Raw genomic sequence first — 25,537 nt, forward strand, 5'->3', positions numbered from 1 at the left:
TTCCTGTCAATGAGATGGCCCATTTATGAGTTTCATCTTTCAGCTACAAGACCGGATATTGACTTCAAACAGTTCCATTTCTTGCCTTTTCAAGACTCAGTAGGCTGTCCTGTTTGATATTTAACACAATACAACTCACTGTCTGATGGTCATGAATACAGTTGCTCCGTGCATGCTTCAAAATACATCATTTCCATGTGTCATAATTTCTCTTAATGTATATAATGCTTTAGTAACTTACAAAACTGCAGATAAGGACGTAGGCATTTTTCTTAAATATTTGAAGGAAGGAAGTAACATTAGAATCTAAGGATTTCACTGGGGCCAGAGGGTCCACAGGAAAGCCAATGTAAACTTCCCCCCATTAACAGAGCATTGAGTAGGAAGAAAGTAGACAATGGGATCTTGGAGGAAGGGCGAGGACACGAGTTTAACATTGGAGAATGAGAACACAGGCGGCTTCCACCTGTGCCAATAACATTGTAAACAAGTAAATCACTGAGTGATATTAAAGTTACTTTATTTCTGGAGATGATCCAATTCCAGGACAAATAAGTAAACTATGAGTAGAATTTATAAATGCCCTCTGTTTTCAGGAGGTAGAAAACTGACAGTTTTATCAGAATAAGTACAATAGTACTTTCAACGGAGGATAGTTTCTGCATGGATAAACAGAGAATAAGGAAAGCAGAACAAGATCATCAAAAGATATGATTATGCACGGCTATTTAAACACATTGGTGGGCCCAGTACAAAGATTTTAAGAATGGACCCCCCGCCCTCCTCTAGTGAACATTGCTAATTGTCTTACGACATCTACACAGTGAATTAAACATCATAAGAACAATTCTATCTATTTACAGTCAATTCTTTAGAGACATTAATGAAAACATTTTGGACTCACAGGTGACACCTTCTCCGATTGGAGTCCTTGGCTTTCCCTATTCTTCTCTATCTGGTCCAGACTGCCATGATGACTTCTTCCAGCCAGGATTTGACAGTGCCCCTGAAAACAATAGTGCCAGATAGATAGTGACCCAAACAGGAATAGTGGACCAGGCAATAATAGTAAAATTACCCTTGTTTGTGTTCCATACACTAATAGTGCCCCCTTTAGACCCCTAATACTGCCACATTTTAGACCCCATACACTAATAGTGCCCCATTTGTGCCCCGCACAGTAGCATTGCCCCCTTTTGTGCCCCACACTTTAATAATGCCCCCATTTGTGCTCCCTGCTGTGGGGAGCACTGTCTAGGCTGTAATATAGGCTGTAACTCAAGATCAGTGTAAGATAAGTAATACAACGTTGCTTTGAATCTATATATAAACTATACAAGGTAGGCTGCAATCATAGTCCTGCTCCTGTTTTTTTTATTTAAAACGGCAAAGGGAGGAGATAGGAGCAACTACATATCCTCCTAGTAACACAATGATGTAATTACAGACATAACCTAGACATTAAGAGTCCTGACAACCCAACATCAGCAGTTTGGTGCAGGTAGTGCGATGATGTGACTGCATTGAACTGCTCCACCATAGTTTTCAACTGTATCTGCATCCTGAGATCGCATATACAGCTGAAAATAATGCCGCTGCCAGGGGACCCAGTGCAGGTGCACCATATGCTCTATGGTTATAGCGGCCCTGTGTTTATGTGCAGTCACTGATAGTTTTACCAGCCAAAGTAGGAAAAGAAATGCTGGGGAAACTCTGCATTGCAGCCATCTAGATAAGTATTTTTTGGGGAAAGGCTGTTTGATCTATTTCTGGACAAAAAACCCCATTTATTTGTCAAAATTAATTTTAAAGTGAATGCCCAACTTTTAACACTGCTGTATGTAATTTTTAGGTCCAACATTCTGTGCTAATTATTTCTTAATGTAGCTTTGTAGTGATTGAAGCTCCGGTTTTCTGATGCAAAGCTCCAAATCACCAACAGAGACATAAAGTGAAATGATAAAATTCCGGCTGCCTGCAGTTGCCCCTAGGGGCAGTTAGGAGCCATTTTTATACTATTTTATTATTGAGTTCTATATATAAACAGTATGAATTAGGTTGTTAAGCTCCCCCTATAGGTTGTATAATTTAAAGGCAATCTGTCAGCTGTTTGAGCCCTCAAAACTGCTGGCAGCACTATATACAAGATGGGAAGAGCAGCGTAATGATACCTGTGTTGATGGTCATGCAACTTGAATGACCAAGAAATTTACATTTTGATGGCCCCAGCGGCGCAATTGCAAGTGCCACTCTGTCCTCTGAGTGACAGCTCCAGAAGTTTCCTGATTGGACACTAGCGCCATCACTTAGAGCAGAAGAGTGGAGCTGGCAGCGTTCGGTGCAAAGAGCCCGAAACAAGGAACATGAAGAGTTAGTCTCTGTGGCTCTTGTGATCGCAACGCCAGGCACATTAAAGGTTAGATTTCTTGGTCGTGCAACTTGTATGACCAATAAAACCGGTATACATCGAGTCAGCAGTTTTGAGGGCTCAACACTGCTGACAGATTCACCTAAAATATATATCTTTGCATGGGTTATGAAGTGTTGTATCAGATTAAAGGAGCCAACCAACAATAAGTCTATATTCAGAAAATAATCTGCATAGCACTTTGAATATATTTACATTATATTACAAAATGATGTTTAAAAAGGTTTTCCGAGTTGTTTAAAAACATTGGCCACGGTAGGAGAGATGCAAAAAAAAAAAAAAAAAAAGAGCCATTGCTTACCTCACAGATCCCCGTTGTTCGAGCGCCGCTGTTTCCGGTACTCTCTGCCGCTTTGTATTGACCTAGCTGCAGCAATGATGTGCTTGTATATCCACACGATCGCTGCAACTAATTACTGGTCTCAGTGGGTATACAGCACAGGATCGCTGAGGCCAGTGCTTGGCTGCAGCAATCACGTGGGTATATGGGCACGTCTTCGCTGCAGCTATGTCAATAAACAGCGGTGGAGAGCAACGAAGCAGCGGCGCTGGAACGATGGGGATCTGAGGTGAGGTGAGGTGAGATAATGGCTCGTTCTTTTTTTTTTTTTTTACATCCCTCCTACCTTGGCCAATTTTTTAAATAACTCGAAAAACCCCTTTAAGGGTAGATATTCAATGCATTATTTTTATCTGTATTCATCCCATTGCATATTTCTCTCTTATCTGCGTGTTTAGATTCAGAAAAATTACATATATAGAAAGAGCTGAGATATAGCTGCATATTGACATACATGACCTACGTACCGATTATGAGTAAAAAAAAATACTGTATAAATAATTTAGAAAAATGGAACAGAGTCTGCCATTAAAAATCTGTGCTATAGACTGAGCTGTTTTACCATATGAGTAAACAATGTTTTTACTTGTATATTTTCCCCCATAAAGATATTGGAAGGTGGTATTGAGTATATTTGGATCATCATGCAACAACCCAAATTGCTTATTTAGATATTTTCAAACATCACTATTCACCACATAAAAAACCACTATGGCGGTGTAGGTTCCTTTGTCCTCTTATTCCAACCTATTACAAACTAAATTAGTATATATTTTCTTTAGAAAGCACAGTATAGTACACAAAGGCTACAGGGTATATACCATCTCGCCTAACTCTAAAAGTCTTCACAACATTATCATTACATCTCAGATAATAAAAGAATATACAGAATATTCGACATGAGCACTGTGCAGAGAAGCCAGGACTCACAGGCTTACGGTACCTAATAATAAAAAAGTTAAATTTAAACCTTAAAATCATGCCTACTCATGAGCCAAGTAATGGGCTTTAAAGCTGGTTGGTGTGATATTTCAGCCCAGTATATTGGGAACTATTGAGTGTAAACAGTATTTATAGTAACACTTTACTACATGTTGGGAAATCAGTTACCATTATAGGACCTGAGAAAAGTAACCACTGGCACCAGACTTCTCACTATATTCAGCCTTCTTAACCCCTTTATTGTAGTATTGGAATGTTTTAAACGTCAGGTCCATTAAGTGTCTTTTTGTTATTTAAAAAATATATATATATTTATGCCGTAGCATACACTGTTCAGCAATAGAGCAATCAACTATATATTAAAAAATAAAATGTATAACAAGTATGTGTAGATTGCCAAACAATTGATTAACATTAGCTTCATTTAATAGATTTCATAATACACATGTTCTATTAAAGGCTTTTTATCTAGGAGTATATCAGGCACAGTATCCAGTGTGTATGACTCATTGATAACCTAACCCCTATAGTGACACAGGTCAGGGTCTGAACAGTAGCTGATGTGGAATTCCTTTTGATAAGTGTGTGTGTTTACTAAAGCATTGATAACAGAACAAAGGTAAACTTGTGTGGCGTGGGCTCTCGGGAGACTATGATGGGTGTAGATCGGTCTTCAGAGGATGGGTGAAAAAAGAGGGAGACATATATCATTAATATTTCATGTCTTCTTCTTATCTTACTGGTTCAGGTTACAGGGTCATTGGAAGTCTGGCCAGACAGGATATTTCTTTTAGGTATTAAGGGCGTTGATGTTTGTTTTTGTTTGTTTTTGTTCTTTTACCTTTATATTTTTCATTGCCTTTGCTGATGAAATGCAGATTGAGAAACAAGGTTTTCCAGGTCCAACAAATCCTATATATATAAGCATGTGCCTTCTAGTCAAAAGGAGGCACCAAGTGACTGTAATTTTGATGTTTCTTCATAGTAAATTTCTAGGCTCGATTTTGGTTTGACTACCAGACTGGATGACTTCATGTTAGCAAGACAGGCAGCTCCGTAATAATGTCATGAATTTCCAAAATGACAATTTATAGCAGATTTATCTTAACTGCAGGAATATGAGTATGCAGGATTTTCAATCCTACATATGCTTGCATTTTTACCCATTATCTCACATTCCACATTCTACAGTAGCAAGTCAACATAATGTAATTTTCCTACATTGCCATCCGTTCAGTTTATTTGAAACTTGTGAATTGCATTCTGCAGCGGAATGTTATTTGTCTGTAGCATCAGATAATGTCCAGAGAAAATCTAAAATTGTTTCAACCAGTTCTGTCATTTCCAGTCATAACTAAAGACATTATAAAGATAACAGAAGCTAGAAATTATTCAATGACAGACACTAGACGTAATTTAAAGAGCATTTTCCCATAGAATAAAATGAAAAATTCTGAAAATATAAAGGTCTGAATTGTTCTTATGTGTGAAGTTTCTTTAAAGGAATTTTACCAACATAGACATTTATGGCATGTCCCCAAAAGCCGGACCATCATATAAGAAAAGCGGGGTCCCTTGATCCCCATTTGCCAGATGAGGTGGTCACATTCAGACGGAGATTGAATGGAGACCATTCAAGTGCATTGTTTTATCTATTTTATACTTTGGGAGTCACAGAAACAGCCTCTCCATTTAATCTCTACCTGGATGCAGTTTCTTGGTCTTCTACAGTACATGAATAATGATGGATTTTATAGGGGTTAGCACGCATATAAATCTTTATTGCCATGTGATTTAAGACTGCATAATAATAATGCAGATTTTATACGATTCAGGGTCTGTGAAGGTTGGAGGTGGCAACCCTTTAAGTTCTATAATGGCAGCCATTACAGATTGCCACCCAGAATTCCATACACATGTAGACCAAGATTATTCAGGAATAGCTGAGCAATAAATAAAAGACATGAAGACAAGCTAGAGGTTTCAGATAATTATTTTATTTGCGAGTAAATGCTCAATACAAGTATCTGCACTGAAACAACCTTTCCTTTAGTAATGAACACATGCAGCTACCAAAAGAAACAATATATTTCTAATATTGGAGGAAATTAGCCGTCCATACAATTCAATGTACTGATGGTGCATACCAATATAGCAACCATTTGGTTTTATCTGCAGTTAAATTTCATTTTAATGCTGGGTTTTCCGAAAAACCTGTAAATGCAACATATTTGAATTTCATGACTTGGATTTTAACTATGACTGTGGCCAGTGAGGCAGAATACAAAGTTGAGGGGTTACTGAGGGAACATCTACCAAATTGCTTTTCGTGTGGGAACTTACTAAATGCAAGGAGTTGTAACAAAATATTCAGTCCTTTTAAGACTGATTTTTACTTACTCTACACCATGCAGTGTATGTTTTTGTTTTTGTTTTTTCAGTTTCCCAGTGCTCTTTATGTACATTCAGTGGAATGCTGGGCTTGTTTGTCACGAGATATTTTAGGAAGCCTCTATAATACTAGCTTTGTCTAAGTTTCTCTACAAGTTAAGGTGTCATTTTTCTAAAGGGTATATTGCTCTAGACTAAAAAAAAATTGCAGCTACTGTAAATAATGAACCATTTTTTTTCTTTTATTTTTCTTTTGACAAAGAAACCCCAGTATCTAAATATGATGTATACTTTTTAGTACTGTCTCTCCTTGGTGTTACTATTCCTATGTCATTCAACGCGTTTTATTCCAGATTATCATATAAACAAAAGGTTAAAGCAAACCTTACTTTTTAGGGAACTCTTCAGAATAAGTCATATGGGTGTACATGAGGAATATCAGTATTCTGCATTATTTACCACTTTTCCCCTCTGCAGGCTCTGTCTCTAATGCTCAGTTGTCTCTGAGCTAGTGGGTGGAGCCTAACGGCTATCATGTCTTCTATAGACTGCACACATAGAAGAGGAGAATCCTGGTCTTCTATCTCTATCTATAACAAATATGTAGAAGATGCAGCAGCATGGAGCAGATGGTGGAGATTGTACAGCAGTACTAAGCAGTGTAGCTAAGAATCCAGCAATGGGGTGACATAGAAATATTACCAGCAGCGTTTGTCTCTCTCTCTCTCTCTTTCTCTCTCTCTCTCTCTCTCTGCTCCTGCTTCCTCCTCCTGCTCCCCTCCCCTCTCCATAGACTCGTATGCAGCATGTATGTTGCTAATTCATTCTCTCTCTGCTCTCCCCTGCTGCTCCCCCTCCCCTCTCCATAGACTTGTATGGGCAAGCAGAGAAGAGACACCCATCACATTTTGCAGGCAATCATTTCTGTTCTGTGACCAGGGACGGACTTTGCTTGACAATAGGGGGTGGACAGAAGATTACAGGTAGGGAGACACCAAGCGGCAGTACCTTCACACAGAATTTTAATGGTTAAAATAAAATACATTTTAACAGTAAGTAAATTACAAAGTTGATCTATACCAGTTATACTTTTGGATATGCATAAATTGTTTGAAAAGTTAGTGTTTATTTAAGGCTCTGTTTACAGTGGAGTCATACTTCTTTTTCCATCAGGTTTCCATTCCCCCTAATGGACAGAATAGTGTAGTCCGTTGCACTATTCTACCTGGTAAAAAAAAACACAAAAAGACCCTGAAACTTGACAGACCCATTATAAGTTAATGGGATACATTAGAATCTGTTATAAAGATTATGCATCTTTTGAACATGCAAACTAATTGCAAACCTATCTTCACTAGGCTTGACTTTGTCTGACCAATAAATGACAATTACTACTGAGAACATAGTCCTCCAAAATGAACCTTTTTTTTATCTAATGTGGTAGAAAGGTTCAGACAATTTCTCCTTCAACCAAGTATATATAAAGGTTTTCAAGGAAGGAATTAATGAGAGTTTTAACTTTTATTTAATCCCAGAAAATTAGAGGTATTTTCTGGTAGTACCTGTAAAGGATCTGCGAGACACAGCTTCTGTGTCGACGCCCGTGGTTAATCAGTCTGCACCTGCTCCTAGGTCTGATAGAGTGACTCGATCTGCTACCACTCAGGCTGGTAGGCTAAGGAGTGGGAGAACCTATCACAGCCTGGCCAGACGGTTCTAGCTCCTGCCCTCGGTCTATTTATACCTTAATTTCCTGCTTGTCTTTGCCTGTGACTCTTTCCTGTTTCCTGGCTCTGCTGCTCCTGCTATTATTATTCACCTTGCTTCATTTTGACCCTGGCTTTACTGACTACGCTCCTGCTCTGCGTTTGGTACCTCGTATACTCCTGGTTTTACTCGGCTCGTTCACTACTCCTGTTGCTCACGGTGTTGCCGTGGGCAACTGCCCCATTTCCCTTAGCTTCTGTGTACCCTTGTCTGTTTGTCTGTCGTACACATATTGAGCGTAGGGACCGTCGCCCAGTTGTATGCCGTCGCCTAGGATGGGCCGTGCAAGTAGGCAGGGACTGAGTGGCGGGTAGATTAGGGCTCACCTGTCTGTCTCCCTACCCCGTCATTACAGTACCCTTAAAATGTAATGACATGTCATCCATAGGAAACCCCTTTAGTTTCTATTGTAACTGTACATCTACAATAACTGATATGAAAAGAGTAGAATCGACAAAGACAACCAACTGTGAGGTACCCAAAGATGTTATGGGCCAAATGTATGCCAAAAGGGTGTTGTATTGGGATACGTTAGACAGGCTTACAGTAGGATACCTTTTTTTTGCTGTATAACAATAATGTAGGCTGCAAAATTATTTAATACTACAAAAAGTATGCAACTGTATGATGTACAGTTGCATTTAATTTGTCTTGGTCAAAAAACAAAATATCTGTCTCTGTATGGCCATAAACATGGTGGGAAAGGCGCCTAAAGGTGGCCTTACACATGTTGGCCGAACCCGCAGATTTCAGAGTCAGACAGCAGCTTATTCCCCTCCCCCGATTAAAAAAAATCATGCACGCTCGGCCAAGCATGCATGTTTATGGTTGAGTCGGCAGGAGGGAAAAGAATTTGTAGCACTCAACCTACGCTGTTTTTCTTAAATGAGTTGGCCACTTTCTATTCATATATCTAAAATGACCTAAACTTCTGTGTTCTGACACAGGTAACCATAAATACCCCTATTACTTAACCGTGAACTGCATTTGATCCCATCCATAACTCTCAAGATGGTGGCGGTCACATGATTTATCAACATGACCGCCTCCCCAACTGCCTGCTCTTCTGTGTCGGGGGTGAACTATGTGTGAACACATTCAGCTAATGGGCAGATACAGGCAGAAGAGTCTCCTGCATCTGTGTATATAGTGTTCAGTCATTATTCAGCACCAGCGTAGAAGAGCAGGCAGCCAGGGAGGCGATCACGTGGTTAAATCACTTGACTGCCACCATCTTGAGAGCTATGGACAGGATCACCACCGTCTTCCATTATTTACACAGCCAATCCAGAAGGGGTAGGGGGACTTGAAATGCGACGCAGGGATAAGCAATAAGGGTATTTGCATTTACCGATGTTAGAACACAGCAGTTAGGGTATTTGTTTTACTAGAAAGGGGACAAATAAACTGATTTTGATATGAAATAAAATCAGATGGAAAACCTATAACAACACCTTGAGTAATTTCAGTAAGGTTTTATTAATTAAGAAAATGCTGCCTGTTTGTATCTTGTAGCAGATTCTCATTGAGACTTTATTTTGGCATTATGCCTGGCATAATAGTTTGTAACAGAATGTAAAATATGAGTATTATTTATTTCTATTTATAAATTTATACAAATTTAATGTTCAGAAGATTTGTTGGAAAAAGAGAGATACACAATGTGTAAAATTGTTAAATTTAAAATGAAAGCTAATTATAAAAAGTTTCAAATGTTAGAAATACAATAATAAATTTTTTATAGACAATACATCACTATAATTTGACTAAATAAAATGTATACCTAATGACAGATGGCAGAGCAAAAGTTTTTTTTTTGTTTGTTTTCTTTTACTAATGTAATTTATCTTTTCTTTTGCAGGTTGGGCTTCAGTCTTAACACTTTGGTTGCTGTCATCTCATCTAAGCTCACCTTTTCCAGAGCTGATACGTATATTTCTGTTGACATCTACAATCTTCCATTGTTTCCACCATCAGAAAAACACTAGACTGAATTAGTTGTTATAAAATCTCCTCTATCGTGTTGGCTGGTGTTTCTTACATCTACTGTGTGGTTTCATTATTTCAATTTCACAAGAGGCACATACAACGGTTATAAAAAAAATAACAACTTGTCATCTCATAGAAGATTATTGTCAGTTTTGGTTCAGGGATCCTCAAGAGGTTCTTGTCAAGATTTATATAAGTATGTGAGACAGTGTTAGAAAAGACGATGGTGTGAAGATCCTCTTTATGTGTTTCTTGTTCAACAATTTCACGTTGTTAAATAGACAAAATGAGTCTGGGCAGTCTTCCAGTCATAAAAAACTGGGTTTCCCGATCCAGGCGAGAACGGGTGCCACTAACAACAGAAATGATCAGTCCTCCTCTGGGTGACTTTCGGCACACAATGCATGTAGGCCGAAAAGGAGAAGTCTTTGGGGACACCTCTTTTCTCAGCCAATGTCATGAGAAACACAGACACACTCGTTGGAACTACATCACCAAGAAGCTACGCCAGACTCGATGGGTGACTCCTGAACACCAATCTCTTGGGCATCCAATATCTCCCCCTCCACCTATTTCTCCCATTATTAAGAATGCTGTATCCTTGCCTCTTCTTAATAAGCGCAATTGGGATGAAGAAACAGATGGGAACCCAGAAGAGTCATGGAACGCTATGTCAGAGTCACACAGCCATTATGGTAAGTTTGTATAAAAGTACATTTAGAGCCTAACTGTGCCCAAAAACCTGAACATACATGTGTGAAATTTCTTTCAATATTATTCTTACAACGGTCCAGGAACCTGGAAAAAGGTATTAAGGTTAACTGAAGGCACGCTTGCAGTCACATTTTGATTAAATGAGGCTTTTAACTACTACTTACATTGGTATGAAAGCATGCATATGTCTTGAGAACATGCACATCTTCACACGACATTTTTCGTAAGGTAGAAAAATATCTGCCTCCAAATACCTTCAGGAATTTTGAGGCAGATTTTGAATTGACGGGGTTTTTTTGCTGTGTTTTTTGGCCACGTTTTTATTAAGCTGTTGAAGCAAATGCAAAAACAGTAGACAAAAAAGCACTTCAAAAGAGCGCTGCAGGTTTTTTCTTCTTCCTATTGATTTTAATGGGAGGTCAGAGACGGAAACCGCTCGAAGAAAGAGTCTACCGCTTTTTTTTTGGCGAGCGGCCAAAAGTCACCCGGGAAAAATGGCACCTCTGCATCCCATTGAACTCAATGGGGGATTGGGGTTCATTCCACGGTTTCCGCATCAAAATCGGCACCAAAAAACGCAGTGTAAACTGACCATTATGAGCCCTGGAGACAGGTCCTTTGCAGCTGTCACATGGACAGATGTTTGTGGTGTGTGAAAGAAATGTGTGGCAGAATTAACTAGGTTGGCCAACAAGCTTGGTCTGAAAAATAAGATGCACTTTATACTTTGCTACACTTTTACATTACACCCCACTCCCAAACAAAACACAGCAGTGAGGAAATTACCCCCTCACAGTAAAATGACCATCAGCCCCCACTCACAGTAAAATGACCATCAGACCCCCACTCACAGTAAAATGACCATCAGCCCCCACTCACAGTAAAATGACCATCAGCCCCCCACTTACAGTAAAATGACCATCACCACCCCCCAGTAAAGTGACCATCAGCTCCCCCAGTAAAGTGATCATCACAGACAGAAGTTAATTCCTTCCCCCCGGAGAAAGCACACTATAACGCCACTACAATAACATCATAGAGATGTGATTGTAACAGCACAAAAGTGTTCTTACTGCGGGGGAAGGAATCACATACTTATGCTGCCCAGGACAACAGCGTTAATAGCTCCTCTACATCAGTCTCTTCCAGCGGGAAGTGGTGGGCGGTACTTGTAGCAAAAGTGCGTGCATCACGTCTGCTACAAGCAAAAGCATTTATTTTATTATGGCAGTGGATGTGGAGTGTAGCGCCACCCCTGTACCGTTTTCACGGCATCCCAGGGTGCCGCAGCACCCCGGCTGGGAACCACTGCCTTAGGGGCACGCCTGTTTGACAAATCGTAACACCCAGTTGTCAATTTATTCATAAATTTATAGGAGGAATAACAAAGGGACTGCACAAAGCAGAGTTGTAAGAAAAGATGTTCCAGAATTGTTATTTCATGGGGAATACAAGTATAAACTAAAACATACATGTCAGGAGAGGCGACAGGTCCTCTTCAAATATCAGCTCCAATAGAATATCATACAGATATCAAAGAATAAGAGTATGTTGACACGCACAATTAGAAATGGCTGAAAATTACGGAGCTTCTGATTTTCAGCTGTTTTTGAAGCAGAATAAATTTTTTGAGGCTTTTTTTAAGCCGTTTTAGGGGCTGTTTTTCAGTTGACCCTATTAAAAACAGCTCCAAAAACGGCTTAACAAGTGACATACTCCTTCTTTTTATGTGGCGTCTTTTTACGTGGCGTTTTTTATAACAGCGGCGTAAAAAAAAAACACCCCGTCTGAACTAAACAACGTTTTTTCCATTGATTTAATTGGGAAGCTATTTGTCAGCATTTTACTAGCGTTTTTCAAGGCGTATTTCGAGGAGTTTACGCCCCGAACTATGCCTGAAAACCCTGCGTGTGAACATACCCTAACAGGGACCTAAGCCGGTTGGTGTAACATATGGTAATGCACATTGCATTTTCATTAATTGCTGAAGTGTTGCAGCGATACAATGGGGGTATAGTTTCAGTGTAAAAATAAACATTTATATGTTATTTTCTCAGTGCATGATAATATATCAAGAAAGAATGAAAATGCACGTGAGGAAATCTTAAAAATACAATAAATGCATTTCCCTATGTTTATGTAGTTCATTTAATGCTTTAGAGGGTTTCCAAATGCCTTATTTCACAACAAATCAAAGCATTTTTTTGTATTTGAACTGCACATTTATCAGTTATTTAAAAAAATGCCATAGAAATGGTACATACAGTGCCTCAACAGTGCGCCACTAGTGCCACATAGTGTCCGAATAGTGCCCCATCAGCTTACTTGTCCAGATGTACGTGCTGTGGGCCTCTACCAGTCCACGGTTGTCTGTGAACTAACGCAGGATGTCACATCAATACAAAAAACAAACATAGGCCACATACAGATAACTACACAGGCCACAAGCCGGGGGAGATCTACATGGTAAATAGCAGGGTAGGGAGGCAAGGGTTCTAAGCTCATACTCAAATAAAATATGCTTATGGGGTATCAAGATGTCATTTTGCTATAATTACTCCCTCTAATAGTAGGATCTGTTTTTACACCTGTCTAAAAGACTGTAATAATTTTTGTAAACTGCAAAATCTGTAAGGAACCTTTACACATGGACCATCTGGTCCACACTGGAGCATTTATTGTTAATTATTTTCTTATTTTTAATTATTAATTCTTGTCTTAATATGCAATGAAATTAAAAGCACATATTAATGCATCTACATTTGTACATAGGACCTACAATTTTGATAAAACTACAGTCCTGGCAAAAAGTTTTGAGACTGACACAAATTGGTTTTCGCAAAGTTTGCTGCTTCAGTATTTTTAGATCTTTTAGTCAGATGTTTCTATGGTTACTGAAGTACAATTATAAAGCATTTCATAAGTTTTAAACTTTTATTGACAAATACATCAAGTTTATGCAAAGAACCAATATTTACATTGTTGATCCTTCCTTTTCAAGACTTCTGCAATTCGCACTGGCATGCTGGATATCAGCTTCTGGGCCAAATCATCCGGACTGATGGCAAACCATTCTTGCCTAATCAGTGCTTGGAGTTTATCACAATTTCTGTGTTTTTGTTTGTCCACCCGCTTTTTGAGGATTGACCACAGGTTCTTAATGGGATTGAGATCTGGGGAGTTTCCTGGCTATAGACCCAAAATGTCAATGTTTTGTTCACCGAGCCACTTAGTTATCACTTTTACCTTGTGACATGGTGCTCCATCATGATGGGAAAAGCATTGCTCCTCACCAAATTGCTCCTGGATCGTTGGGAGAAGTTCCTCTTGGAGGTTGTTTAGATACAATTCTTTATTTATAGAAGTGTTCTTAGGCAAAATGGTGAGTGAGCCCATTCCCTTGGATAAAAAGCAACCCCACTTTAATGGTCTCAGGATGCTTTTGTAACGACCAGCAAGTTTGTAGACCCACTAGGCTACTCCGCCGGATTGGCGTAGGGCCACCTCTAAGGGCATTCTCTAAGCAGCCTCCACTTCACCTATACTCCTATACAGGTATTTGGTCTTTGCTGCGGGGAGACTTCCAGGTCACTAATTCTTGACGTGGTCCTGGTGGCGTAGGTGCTGGCCAAACAGAAGATAGATAGACACCCGGGTAGATGGTACCATAGTGGCGGCTGGTTACAGGCAGGTAGCAAATACAGGACACAAGCTAGTGCCGGATTACTTGAAGCAGGCTGGTGCCGTATTACTGGAAGCAGGCTGGTGCTGGATTACTGGAACCAGGCTGGTGCCGAACTACTGGAAGCAGACACAGGGTACAGGATACCAATAGGTAGCATACACAGGATACCGACAGGTATCGGAGACAGGATAAGGAACCTTCGCAGAATAACACAAAGTATGTCTAACTTTGCTCAGGCACTGGGACAGTGGGTAGGCTTAACTATATAGCCCAGTGTGTTCAGGTATAGGCTAGGGACATCTTTATTGCTGCACGTGCTGGCCCTATGGGCAGACAGAGCAGGAGAGAGGACAGGACTCAGAGCACGCTGGCGTCCATAGAAAGGCGGGGACCAGAGGCTGGGAACTGATTGACGCGCGCAGCTGGTGAGGAGAGAGAGACAAACCGGAGGTCAGCAGCCGCCAGCACTACAGCTTTACTGCTGGCAAGACACAGGATTCATGGTAGCACTCACCTTTTCTTCTCTGGACAATCATTCTTCCAGATGTCCCAAAAAGTCAGAAGAAGGCTTCATCACTGAAAATAACTTTACTCCAGTCCTCTGCAGTCCAATCCCTGTACTTTCTGCAGAATGTCAGGCTGTCCTTGATGTTTTTCTTGGAGAGAAGTGACTTCTTTGCTGCACTTCTTGACACCAGGCCAGCCTCCAAACACATTTGCATCAGTGTACGTGAAAATGCACTGACACCTGCCTGCTGCCATTCCTGAGCAAGCTCTGCAGTTGTGTCAAACCGATCCCATAGCTGAATCCTCTTTAGGAGACGGTTCTCGCACTTTCTGGACATTCTTGGGCGCACTGAAGCCTTCTTCACAGCCATTGAACCTCTCTCCTTGAAGTTCTTGATGATCCGAAAAATGGTTGACTTAGGGGCAATCTTACAAGCGGCAATGTCCCTGCTTTTTAAAGCAATTTTGATGCAAAGCAATGATAACTGCACATGTTTACCTGGAGGTAATCATGGTTAACAGAAGAAGACAATGATTTCAAGCACCATCCCCCTTTTAAAGCAACCAGTCTGTTCTTATAATTCAATCAAAAATAGATATTGGGATGCACTCCTCAATCTATTGGCGTGGTGCTAGTAAGGTAGGGACGAGATTCCCACAATATTGGAAATATATAACCCCAGCACACACAGAGGTACACAAGAGATCCAGATGCAAACAAATTTAAGTTTTATTGCAACAAAAGTTGGTAAAGTTGAGGTAGTAAGCGACTTGGTAAGGACGTTTATATAATTTCATGTAAACAGAGATAACTCATCTATATATGTTATTTTCATATTATTATTTTACATTTGTTCATACTGTATTTTTGTACATTTTATTGCCACCTTTGTAAAAGCATTTTATTCTTTACCATTTTAGTGACCGTGACAAAGGCTGAGGTTCGGCCTAAACGTCCTTACCAAGTCGCTTACTACCTCAACTTTACCAACTTTTGTTGCAATAAAACTTAAATTTGTTTGCATCTGGATCTCTTGTGTACCTCTGTGTGTGCTGGGGTTATATATTCCTTATAATTCAATCAACATGACTGAGTGATATCAGCTGCCTTGTTCTCGTTAACACTTTCTCCTGAGCTAACGAGATCATGAATCATCTGATCACTCTTCTTAACAGTCTAGAGTTAATGCAAATTGCCACTATAAAAACTGAACCAGCAAACTTTGTGAAAACAAAAATTTGTGTCAGTCTCAAAAGTTTTGGTCAGGATTGAACTATTACAGGGTTAGAGCAATTCTATCACAATTTCATATTTAAATTGATTTTCAAATGATTTTCCTTTCATAAAAATGATTGCAAACTATCGTATTTAAGCAGCCCCATATAGGCAGTGGCGGATTAAGTAGAACATAGGCACTAGGCTGTTACTCAAATTCCCCCCCCCCCCTTCTCCACCACTGCCCTGCAGCGGCGTAACTACTGTTAATAATACTTTTTTGGGCAAGCATTAACAAATAGGTCTTATGATTTCCCTTGTCAAAGGGTTGTGTCCCTACATACTGACAGTCTCCAACCATAGCTGACAATATCACACTATGCAGGGACACATCCTCCTGACAAGGGGAATGGTAACATCCATTTGTCTATCAGTCCTGGACTGCACAAAGACTTTTTGTGAAATACAAGGATTTCCTATAATATACATGTCAGGAAAGATGACAGATTCTCTATAAATCCAGAGATCACAGGTGATGTCTTCTCAGATTATAGTAGTTTTCTTTCCTCTTTCTTCTCCATCCGGTCCAGACCTTATGACGCCTTCTCCCGGCCATGACCCATTTCTGCAGAATTTGCCACTCAGATGTCTTCGGCTCCTCACTTTTACAACATTTCCACACCTATAATCAAAGATAAAATTCTGGTGCCACACACTGTGCTCCTAAATATAATAACCATACACTGCGCCCCTGAATATAATAGTACCAAATACTGTGCCCCTGAATATAATTGTATATGCCTATGGGGATTCACCACTGCATATACGTACACCAAATTAAATATATATTTGATGTCTCACCTGGTCAACTGATCTTGGTCTTGTCTACCTTTATTATTAATCTGCTGTAGTTAATCTACATATTTTGCGTTAAACCACATTTCTAGTGATCTGGACAAAAAAGAATTGCTTGCTAAGTCTAAGAAAGGAGTCATTCAGAAATAGAAAGATAGTACAGTATCTGTTTTTTTTCCCATAAACATTTCCACGCTTGTTTATAGGCTGTGTATACCAGATAAAGCCTACAAAAAAGTGTAGGGTTGTTACTGGGGGAAAATAGCAGACCCTGGACAATTCCTTTACAATACATACTTTGTAATCACTATACCAAGTTGTCTGGCATGCCTAGCTGTCAGATAGTTGACTGGGAAGCTATCAATACCTGTCTATAGATTACTATATATTACTATACATGCATTATCTGTGCACTTACATCAGTGGTGAAACTGGTGGTTGATGGCTTGAAGACTTATTTGTATAAATGTATCAGCCATATGCATTTCTATCTATGGCTTAAACCACTGCAAATATTTATGAGAAATTGTCTGTTGGTTAACAGTTATTTGCATTAAAAGATATGACTAATAAATGGATAATAGTGGAAAACCCAGGAAATTAGACATTTAATTGAGCTTACAAGACGAGGTTGCGGAAGCCTTACATACTTTTGTCTGTGAGCCTGAGAAACTGTATTAGTCACATGAAAGCAAATATGGCTGACAGGATGTAGTTATATCTTTTTTAAGCCTGTAGTTTAAATATCTAAACTTATACTGCCCACAGTTACTGCACAAAAGGATTTGAAAGTACAATCCAGTCACCATTTTGGCTGGAAGAATATTTTAAAGTATGATCTTTCCATATCAGAACAGCACTAAGTAAAATTATTGTATTTCTCCGCTCAGGTCTACAATCTGGATTTTGCACCATGCCTCGCCTCTCATCCTCAGAGGATCCATCAGAGGACACTATCTCTCAGAAACCTGATGATGACTGGGCCAGCTCTGGACTTCCAGATACCGAGGAATGTAGTGTCTGCACTGTTCCCTTGGAACTTTCTAGCAGTCTGTGGCATGCTGACTCCATGCAATCTTTGGTTATGGACTTTGGCCCATCACTTATGTCTGAAATCCTAGAAGGTATTAGCTTTTCAGAAACTCCCAAAAAAACAGAGGGTGCAAATGTGCCCTACGAAAGTATGTTGTCAACTAACATTAACCGGTCCAACTTTGACGTAACTTTAGATAAAAGCAAAACTGAAGCAAAGCAATTCCATTGTGATATCCAAGAAGCAAAAGGTCTTGTAAGTTGGGAACCAACCACAATAACCGAAGAAATGGAGATCGATACAGACAGTGGGATAACAGGATCGGAACAGGGAAGCAGAGGTATCACAGGAGATCTATGGGACTCTGGTGATGGCTCTGAAATAGAAATGTAGAAATTTCTAAATATATTCAAGCCTTTTAAGAAAACAAGGCTTTAGGGATTTGTATATACGGCAAATATATATTTTCACTGATTAAAGTTACCATTTAAAGAGCATGCACTTCTATTTTATGGACTGGGATGAAAAATGTATCCATGTAATCTGCAACACAGAGAATTTTTGCTAACTCTACTCTATATTCCGTATAATAAGAACCCGCGTAACAAAGGACAATATCTGACGGCAAGACATCAAGAAGTTTTCCAGCTCTACTAATGTATATGAGAGAGAGCTTATAGTAGAGCTTAAATGTACAAGGCCAAAGAAAAAGCATTCCTTTTTTATTTTTAATACCCTGTAACTCCTGGTTCATAGTGCAAATGCAAATCTTTGTACAGGCGTAGCCATCTTTAACTTGAGTCTGATAAATTGCTGCAGCGTGATATCGCACAACAAAAGGCATTGAAAAGTCATTGGAAAAAGTCAAGATAAGGGATCTTGCCACTGTGTATTTAATGCGTTAAAAGTCAAGGTAAAGACGGCTACATCTGTACATGTATATAGACAATTATTAGCAGGACACCTTCAGCTTTATTGTTTGGTTTTATATATATATATATATATATATATATATATATATATATATATACACACACACATATATAGCAGAACCTGCATAATCTTTCCATAACAGTCTTCTAATAACAGTTTTATTGTTACAGCTAATTTCTAATGGAAGATTTTTGGAGAAAATTGGTCATTGAATACATAAGGCTGCAGACCATCTTCAGTGAACATGGTCGTCAACGGCTGCATGTTCTCTCAGTATAATAAGGTGCCAATAGTAGTTCAATAAATCATAAGTTGCAGGAAGACTGTACAGACACAAGTAAATAGCATGAGGCCTATTTAACATACTGTTGATAGATCAATTTTGTTTTTAGTTGACTAGATACAAATTCCGAATATTTTGACAATATTCCTCCTAGTAGATGCTAAGAGATCTGTATCATCCAGTTTTATTTTCTCAATGGAACAAAAATGTACAAAAACAAAAATGTGCTATGAAATACCCAAGGTAAAAATTGGATGTTTACTTCAACAAGAATGGTTATGTCAAAGCTAGATGTAAGAATTCAGAGCAATTCAGTTTAATTGATGGTCTCAGCAGATATCTATATAGAGCAGAACATATAATTTTCCATTAATGACTATATGTTGAAAAAGTTTGTCTGCAAAATGTTGAATTTCTTTTATTTTGTTTTTTTTCAGTAGCTTCTATTATAGCAGGCAAGTCATATAAAAGCCAGCTATGAACTTGTAGTCGTAGCTTCTCATGGGTATTTAGTGGGGCTCAGCAAAATGTAAGCATTGGCAATTGTTAATGTCATTAAAGTAGATGCCAATCCCGGATTTTAGAGATTTAACCTTTGGCTATTTCAGGTCTATCTTTAAGTATAATTGACCCATGTTCCTTAATAAAGAAGTACCAAATTAAATGTTTTAATGTTCCAATGTTCAATGGAAATAAGAGAGTTGTCAGATCATACAAGAATTGTAGAAGCCATGGAAAGCATATGAATGTGATATTTATTTTATTTTTTTGGCAAGGGCTCTTGTCTGTAGTAACTTCATTATGTGAAATGCCAAAGTATAAATGTCAGGGGGCAGCATTAGATATTGCTTTTATCTACTTAGCATTTCAAGAGATCAAAGTTCATGGTTTTGAACTATAGTCGCTTTGTAAGATGATGGCTTATGGTTTGGCCTACTGTTTTGAAAACAGTTGATTTTCAGTATATCAATATATTTATTGATACTCTGAAAATCAACTGTTTTCAAAATGTATAATGTATATGTTGATGATAGCAATATGATAGCAAACTTGTGAACAGATATTGGATTACCCAAACTCACCATTTGTTCAAAGGATAAAATTGCTACTGCCGAATGTGTTTTGGAATCCTTTAGTCTTTTGACAGATTCTATGTGACGTGACAATTGGACAAAACAGCTAGTGAATTTTGTAATTGCATATAGCATTTTGTTGCGCTTTAAATGATCTTTTTATATACAGTACTTGGAATCCCCCAGAACAGCAGATTTTCCAAAATCCAGAAAATATTTAACTCTGTAAATACTCACCACCTTCAGTTTATTTTTAGAGGACAGATTCTGTGTTGAAAGCCCTGGCTTTCAGCAACTCCAGCAACTTTTTGAAAGAGGTATGGATTTCAAAATTGGGGGTGGTAGATGTAAGGCTCTCCAAAATCATTGTTCACATATACAACCACCTAGATATATGGTTGACTATGTAGACGGGACCTTGTGGGTTTAGTTCAGGAATTTTCAGAAACCTTGCTCCCATTATGGGCACTTGTATTATGCTATATGTATTATAATATCCAGGTTTAAGTTTGTACAATGTACACACGCAATATAGATAAAGTACGATAAATATAGGGCATTACGTGAATGAATATTTTCTATGTACCTAAAATTATACTCCTAATGCATGTTTTAGTATTAAAGCAACAAAGAAAAACATATATATATATTATATTGATCAATTTGAATGGTATCAGCTTACTTTTTATTCAAGAATAAATGTTATTATAATGAAACATTGTAGGTTTACTGGTTATCCTTTTTATGGTCCTACATGGTTTTACTGGTTATACATAGCTTCTAATATGTCATCATAGAACTAATGAAATTGCTTTAGTCTCTGCTGTGATCCATGCTCTTTGTTTAAAAAAATATATGAATAGATGATAGTGAGGTTGGAAGAAGTGAGGGTTAAAAGGGTTGTCCCACCAGGGGCCAGTTTCTGAAACATCCCAGCAACAGCTGATATCGACGCCATTTGTGCCAGCAGCAAGGAAAATTTAGTGTTGCATGGCGACCAATCCAAACGGCCAACCCAATGGTTAACGGCCAAGATGGACGGGCCTGGTATGCCAGAGTAAGAGCTGCTCTTTTTTAGTGGCTCTTAACTCTGGCTAATAGAGGGGGGCTCTGAGCAGAAAGATATCCATATGCCTTAACAGGGCATTTGGATAGTGGTTGTCTTATTGAAACAAATCCCTTTGAAAGAGCTATGAAAAGGATCATGTCACACTGAAAATGGTGTCCGATATGCAGGCATCATGTTATAGAGCAGAAGGAGCTAATCGGATTGATATATATTTTGTATGAGAAAAGATTCACTTGTATTGTATTGTATTCATGTAAATGTCTGCTCATTGTGGACAGTGGGCGGTCATACTCAATGATTGACAGCCTTCTCATTGTGAGCATGCATACAAACATATAGTAAATAATTTATAGATCTATATCCCAGCGCTTTCTAGGTTTAGGAGTCCAGTGGGCAGTCCAATTCAGTGATTGACTGATGTGTCTGTGTGCATGCTCACACTGAGAAGGCTGCCAATCATAGAGTGAGACTGCCCACTGAAGTCCTTAGCCCAGTATGAGCAGAGATTTAAATGAATAAAATACAAATTATTCTGAATCTTTTCAACATAAATTATGTATCAATCTGTTAAGCTTCTTATGCTCTATATCATGCTGCCTGCATATTGGACTGCATTTTAAATGTGACAGGTTCCCTTTAATACATTGAAGGTCCATCCATTCATTGAACTCTCTTGCCTGACTATACATTTACTGCTATGTTGTGTTTTAGCATCTACGGCCAGTCCCAATGATGAAATCTCAGATTTAGGGGTATGTAGGGTATGAACATGGGAGAGGTTTATAAAATTTAGAAGGTCCACAGGCAAACTGAAGCTATTTTTATCTAAAGAAATCCAACACTGCTATGTGACCATGACCATTGTCCCAAGATCTGTGAAATATATGCACCAAAACCTATCTCCACCACCTAGGCCTAATGGCACCATATTTGGTTACTGGTAAATCCCTTATTTATCGTACATTTCCAATCTACCAGCTTTTTCAAATCTATAAGGAAGAATGATAAGGGATTGAAGTTGTATGGAAATAAACATTTTAAATTTGTGACAATGAACATCATGGATAAACATTGTTTTGTTTTAGGGACAGCTTTATCATCTCCTGTAGAGAGGCTGCGATGAATGTGAAGGCAGTGCTTTTTTATGTGCATATCTGGAGTAAGATGAGATATTTATTCACTCACATGCTGTTTTCTCACGTACTTGTTTAAGTATGTCAATGACATTTTGCATTCAGGGCGGGCTAACATTTAGACATTATCAAGTTCCACAATTTTTTGGCACACTACCTAACATTCCATGTACACAGTGAGGATATTATGTCTTTTGTCCTAGAAAGACATTAGACATTTACACTTTGATATGTATTTAAAAAAACAAGAGATAAAGAAATATGCTAGCACAGACTGTATTTTTCTCACAGAAAGCAAATTCCTTACTCCAACTTTCGATGAGTAAAATAAAGATTGTAAAAAAAAAAAAAGATAAAAGAAAATTGGCATAGGAATCACATAGCAAACACTGAACCTTTTAATGCTTATGTCTTGCTATTAGTTTTACATTTCTTATAGAGATAAATCTTATGATCTAATATAAATCACATCATTTTCTATTTAAATATTAAATGTCTATTGCTTTCGGCCTAACTGCTTCTTCCATTGAAATGAATAGAAAATGTGGAAGAGATTGCATTGCTACCTCCCAGATTACATATAGACTGTCATGTATAGTAGGTGTTCTTATATCAGTGTAGGAGTTCCCTCTCCTTTTTGTATTGCTTCAAGTAAGCAAATAATGCAGAGTGTGGGACTATGGGAATAAAGACACATTTACAATGGGCAATTTTTATCACATTCAGACATGGAGGTCGCAGGGTATAGTCTGCGTAGACTTGTTGGCTGACCAGATGACCAAAGACATCACTCCCTTACCTTCAAAATGTCTGACCATGTTTGCAATTCCTGTCCCGGATTACCATTTCCAGAACAGCTCTAGAGCAGAAACTACTGAAGTGGAATAGAGAACTACAACATTAATAAACATATGTGAAGTTTATTTATATAGAAGACGTGCTTTATCTCTCATCCTAGAAGTATCCATAAAACTAAACCATAAAGGAACCCAAGATTTCTGGTGAGGTGGCATATACCCTGACAAGAAAGATCAATGTTGCTTGGGTGACACTAGAAATGTGTTTATGTTTCTGTACCTCTATGCAACTGATTATGTACATGATAAACATTTAACTAATTACTCAGGGCAGGATTATTTCAATGCAATCATGTTTCCTCAAGTCTGATATAAGACCTAATAATTATATCCTATGACGTTTTTATATAAAGTTTTGATTTGTTTTTGAAATGATACATTTGTAAGTAGAGTTGAACTGAGACTTCCCTGGAACGCTGGGCTCAATGTAATGGCGTTACCACATCCAGCATGATAACATCACATCCAGCATGATGAGCTTTAGGATTAGGAACACCTCTGGACTTCTTTTGTATGCCTGAAATGATAAGAGCTTTTGTAGACCCTCTCAGCTTGGTGATCCAACTGCTTGCTCCACCAGACAAAGGGGCATGAATTACATTAAAGGAACACTACACTACAAAATACAGAAAAAAAATAAAGTCTGTACTATGCCAAGTGCAGTGACTCAGTCGGCAGGCCATAACACAAAAATTTTATTTTTGCTGTTCTTTGAAACAGTGTCATATACCGCCCTCTCCGGCCCTGCAATAGGCATAATATTGTGTATCAGTTTTGGCCAAAGAGTTTTTTAACCATGACATAAGAACTGAGGCGTAATTTAAGGCACATGTGACCCACTCCACAATCTGTAACAGAGTCTGAGCATATGGAAGGGGGGACCTACTATATGCCCAGAGCTGCACCTTGCCTTAGGTGACGCTTTTCTCTGATGCAGGGGGTGGCAAATTAATAAAAATATGCCACCCACCTGCATATTTTCACAACATGTGGTTTCAAATGCAGTGTTTCTAGACCACGACTAGAATAGGTGCAGAACCTTTTCTCCTGTGGCCGGGTTTTACAGTTGTTTCAATACATTTTGAGGCAAGTTAGTTCAGACTTTGCGGAAAACTCCGCTGCGGACCATAGGCTGCAGTGCGGAAATTTCCCTCCGCAGCATCCACTGACTGTTGCGGAGAAGAAGCGGAATTTCACTGCAGATTTCAGACTTTGCAATGCAAAAACTGAAATCTGTGGCAAGTCCACTGTCTTTTCTGCAACGTCTGAATTACCTGTCAAATATGCAAATGTTGGTGCAGATTCATTGCGTTATTGCCCCAAATCTGCACCAACATTTGCAGCGGAAAAACGCTGCCTCATCTGGACGTGCCCTTAGGGACATCATGGTCACATCACTAAGGTCATGTGCCCAGGCACCGTAGAAGGACTGTGAGTAGTGTGTGAGAGTAGTGTGTGTAGTGTTTTTGCAGTATTGGTGTAGAGCATAGGCAGTGCCGTGTCTGCGTGTGAGGTGCGTATATGTGTGGTGGGTGTATTGTCTACCTGAGGTGTCTGCGTGCAGTAGGCAGTAGTGGAATTTAGCTGATTCTCCCCAGTTCTGCCAATCATTTTGAATTGAGAACCAAGTCACAGAATCTCGTAGAAGAAATATTCCAACCCCGATGGGTTCAATTCTATCTGTGTCACCAGGATGCAGATACAATTAAATAAATGAAGTTGCCCAACGAATATAAGAGAGCCTTGTCTGGGAAATCTTTCCTGCATCATTTCCAGACAGCATAGATGGGGCCTGCAACACTGAGAAGAGACGTACACCACTAAGTGGATTGTGGAAACAGGAAGTCAGGTTCAGGGGCACTTTATATATGGTGCTATGCTATGTCAGAGAAACTATATATATATATATATATATATATATATATATATATATATATATATATATATATATATATATATATATATAAATATATATATATAACTTTTTTTATAACCTATATGTGTGACACTATTTTAGGGGATACTATGTGTAGAACTATTATCGGGGGCACTACATATGGTACTATTAAAAGGGGCACTACATGTGGCACTGTTATTTTTTTTAAGGACACTATCCATAAGGCACTATTTTGGGGGGCACTATCTGCATGTCACAAATATTTTTGGGGCCAACTATATGTATGGTACTATTATAAGTGATACTATGTCTGGTACTTTTATTGGCACTATGTGTAGTACTATAATAGGGGGCACTACAAGTGACACTATTATATTTGAGGGCACTATCTCTATGGTACTTTGGGCGGGCACGATCTACATGTC

At 38.8% G+C, this 25,537-nt stretch overlaps 1 protein-coding gene across 1 annotated transcript in view; it reads left to right on the forward strand.

The window, feature by feature from the left end:
- The window catches only part of CDC42EP1 (CDC42 effector protein 1), a 30,067-nt gene extending 11,344 nt beyond the window's left edge, over window positions 1-18,723 (forward strand). The window contains exons 2-3 of the mRNA XM_075832339.1: window positions 9,730-10,552; window positions 17,725-18,723. Of these exons, the coding sequence (XP_075688454.1) occupies window positions 10,144-10,552; window positions 17,725-18,260 (945 nt within the window). The 5' untranslated portion in view covers window positions 9,730-10,143 and the 3' untranslated portion in view covers window positions 18,261-18,723. The remainder of the gene's footprint in view (window positions 1-9,729; window positions 10,553-17,724) is intronic.
- Window positions 18,724-25,537: the final 6,814 nt, after the last annotated feature.

This window comes from Rhinoderma darwinii, chromosome 7, assembly GCF_050947455.1.
Source record: "Rhinoderma darwinii isolate aRhiDar2 chromosome 7, aRhiDar2.hap1, whole genome shotgun sequence".
Lineage (NCBI taxonomy): Eukaryota > Metazoa > Chordata > Amphibia > Anura > Rhinodermatidae > Rhinoderma > Rhinoderma darwinii.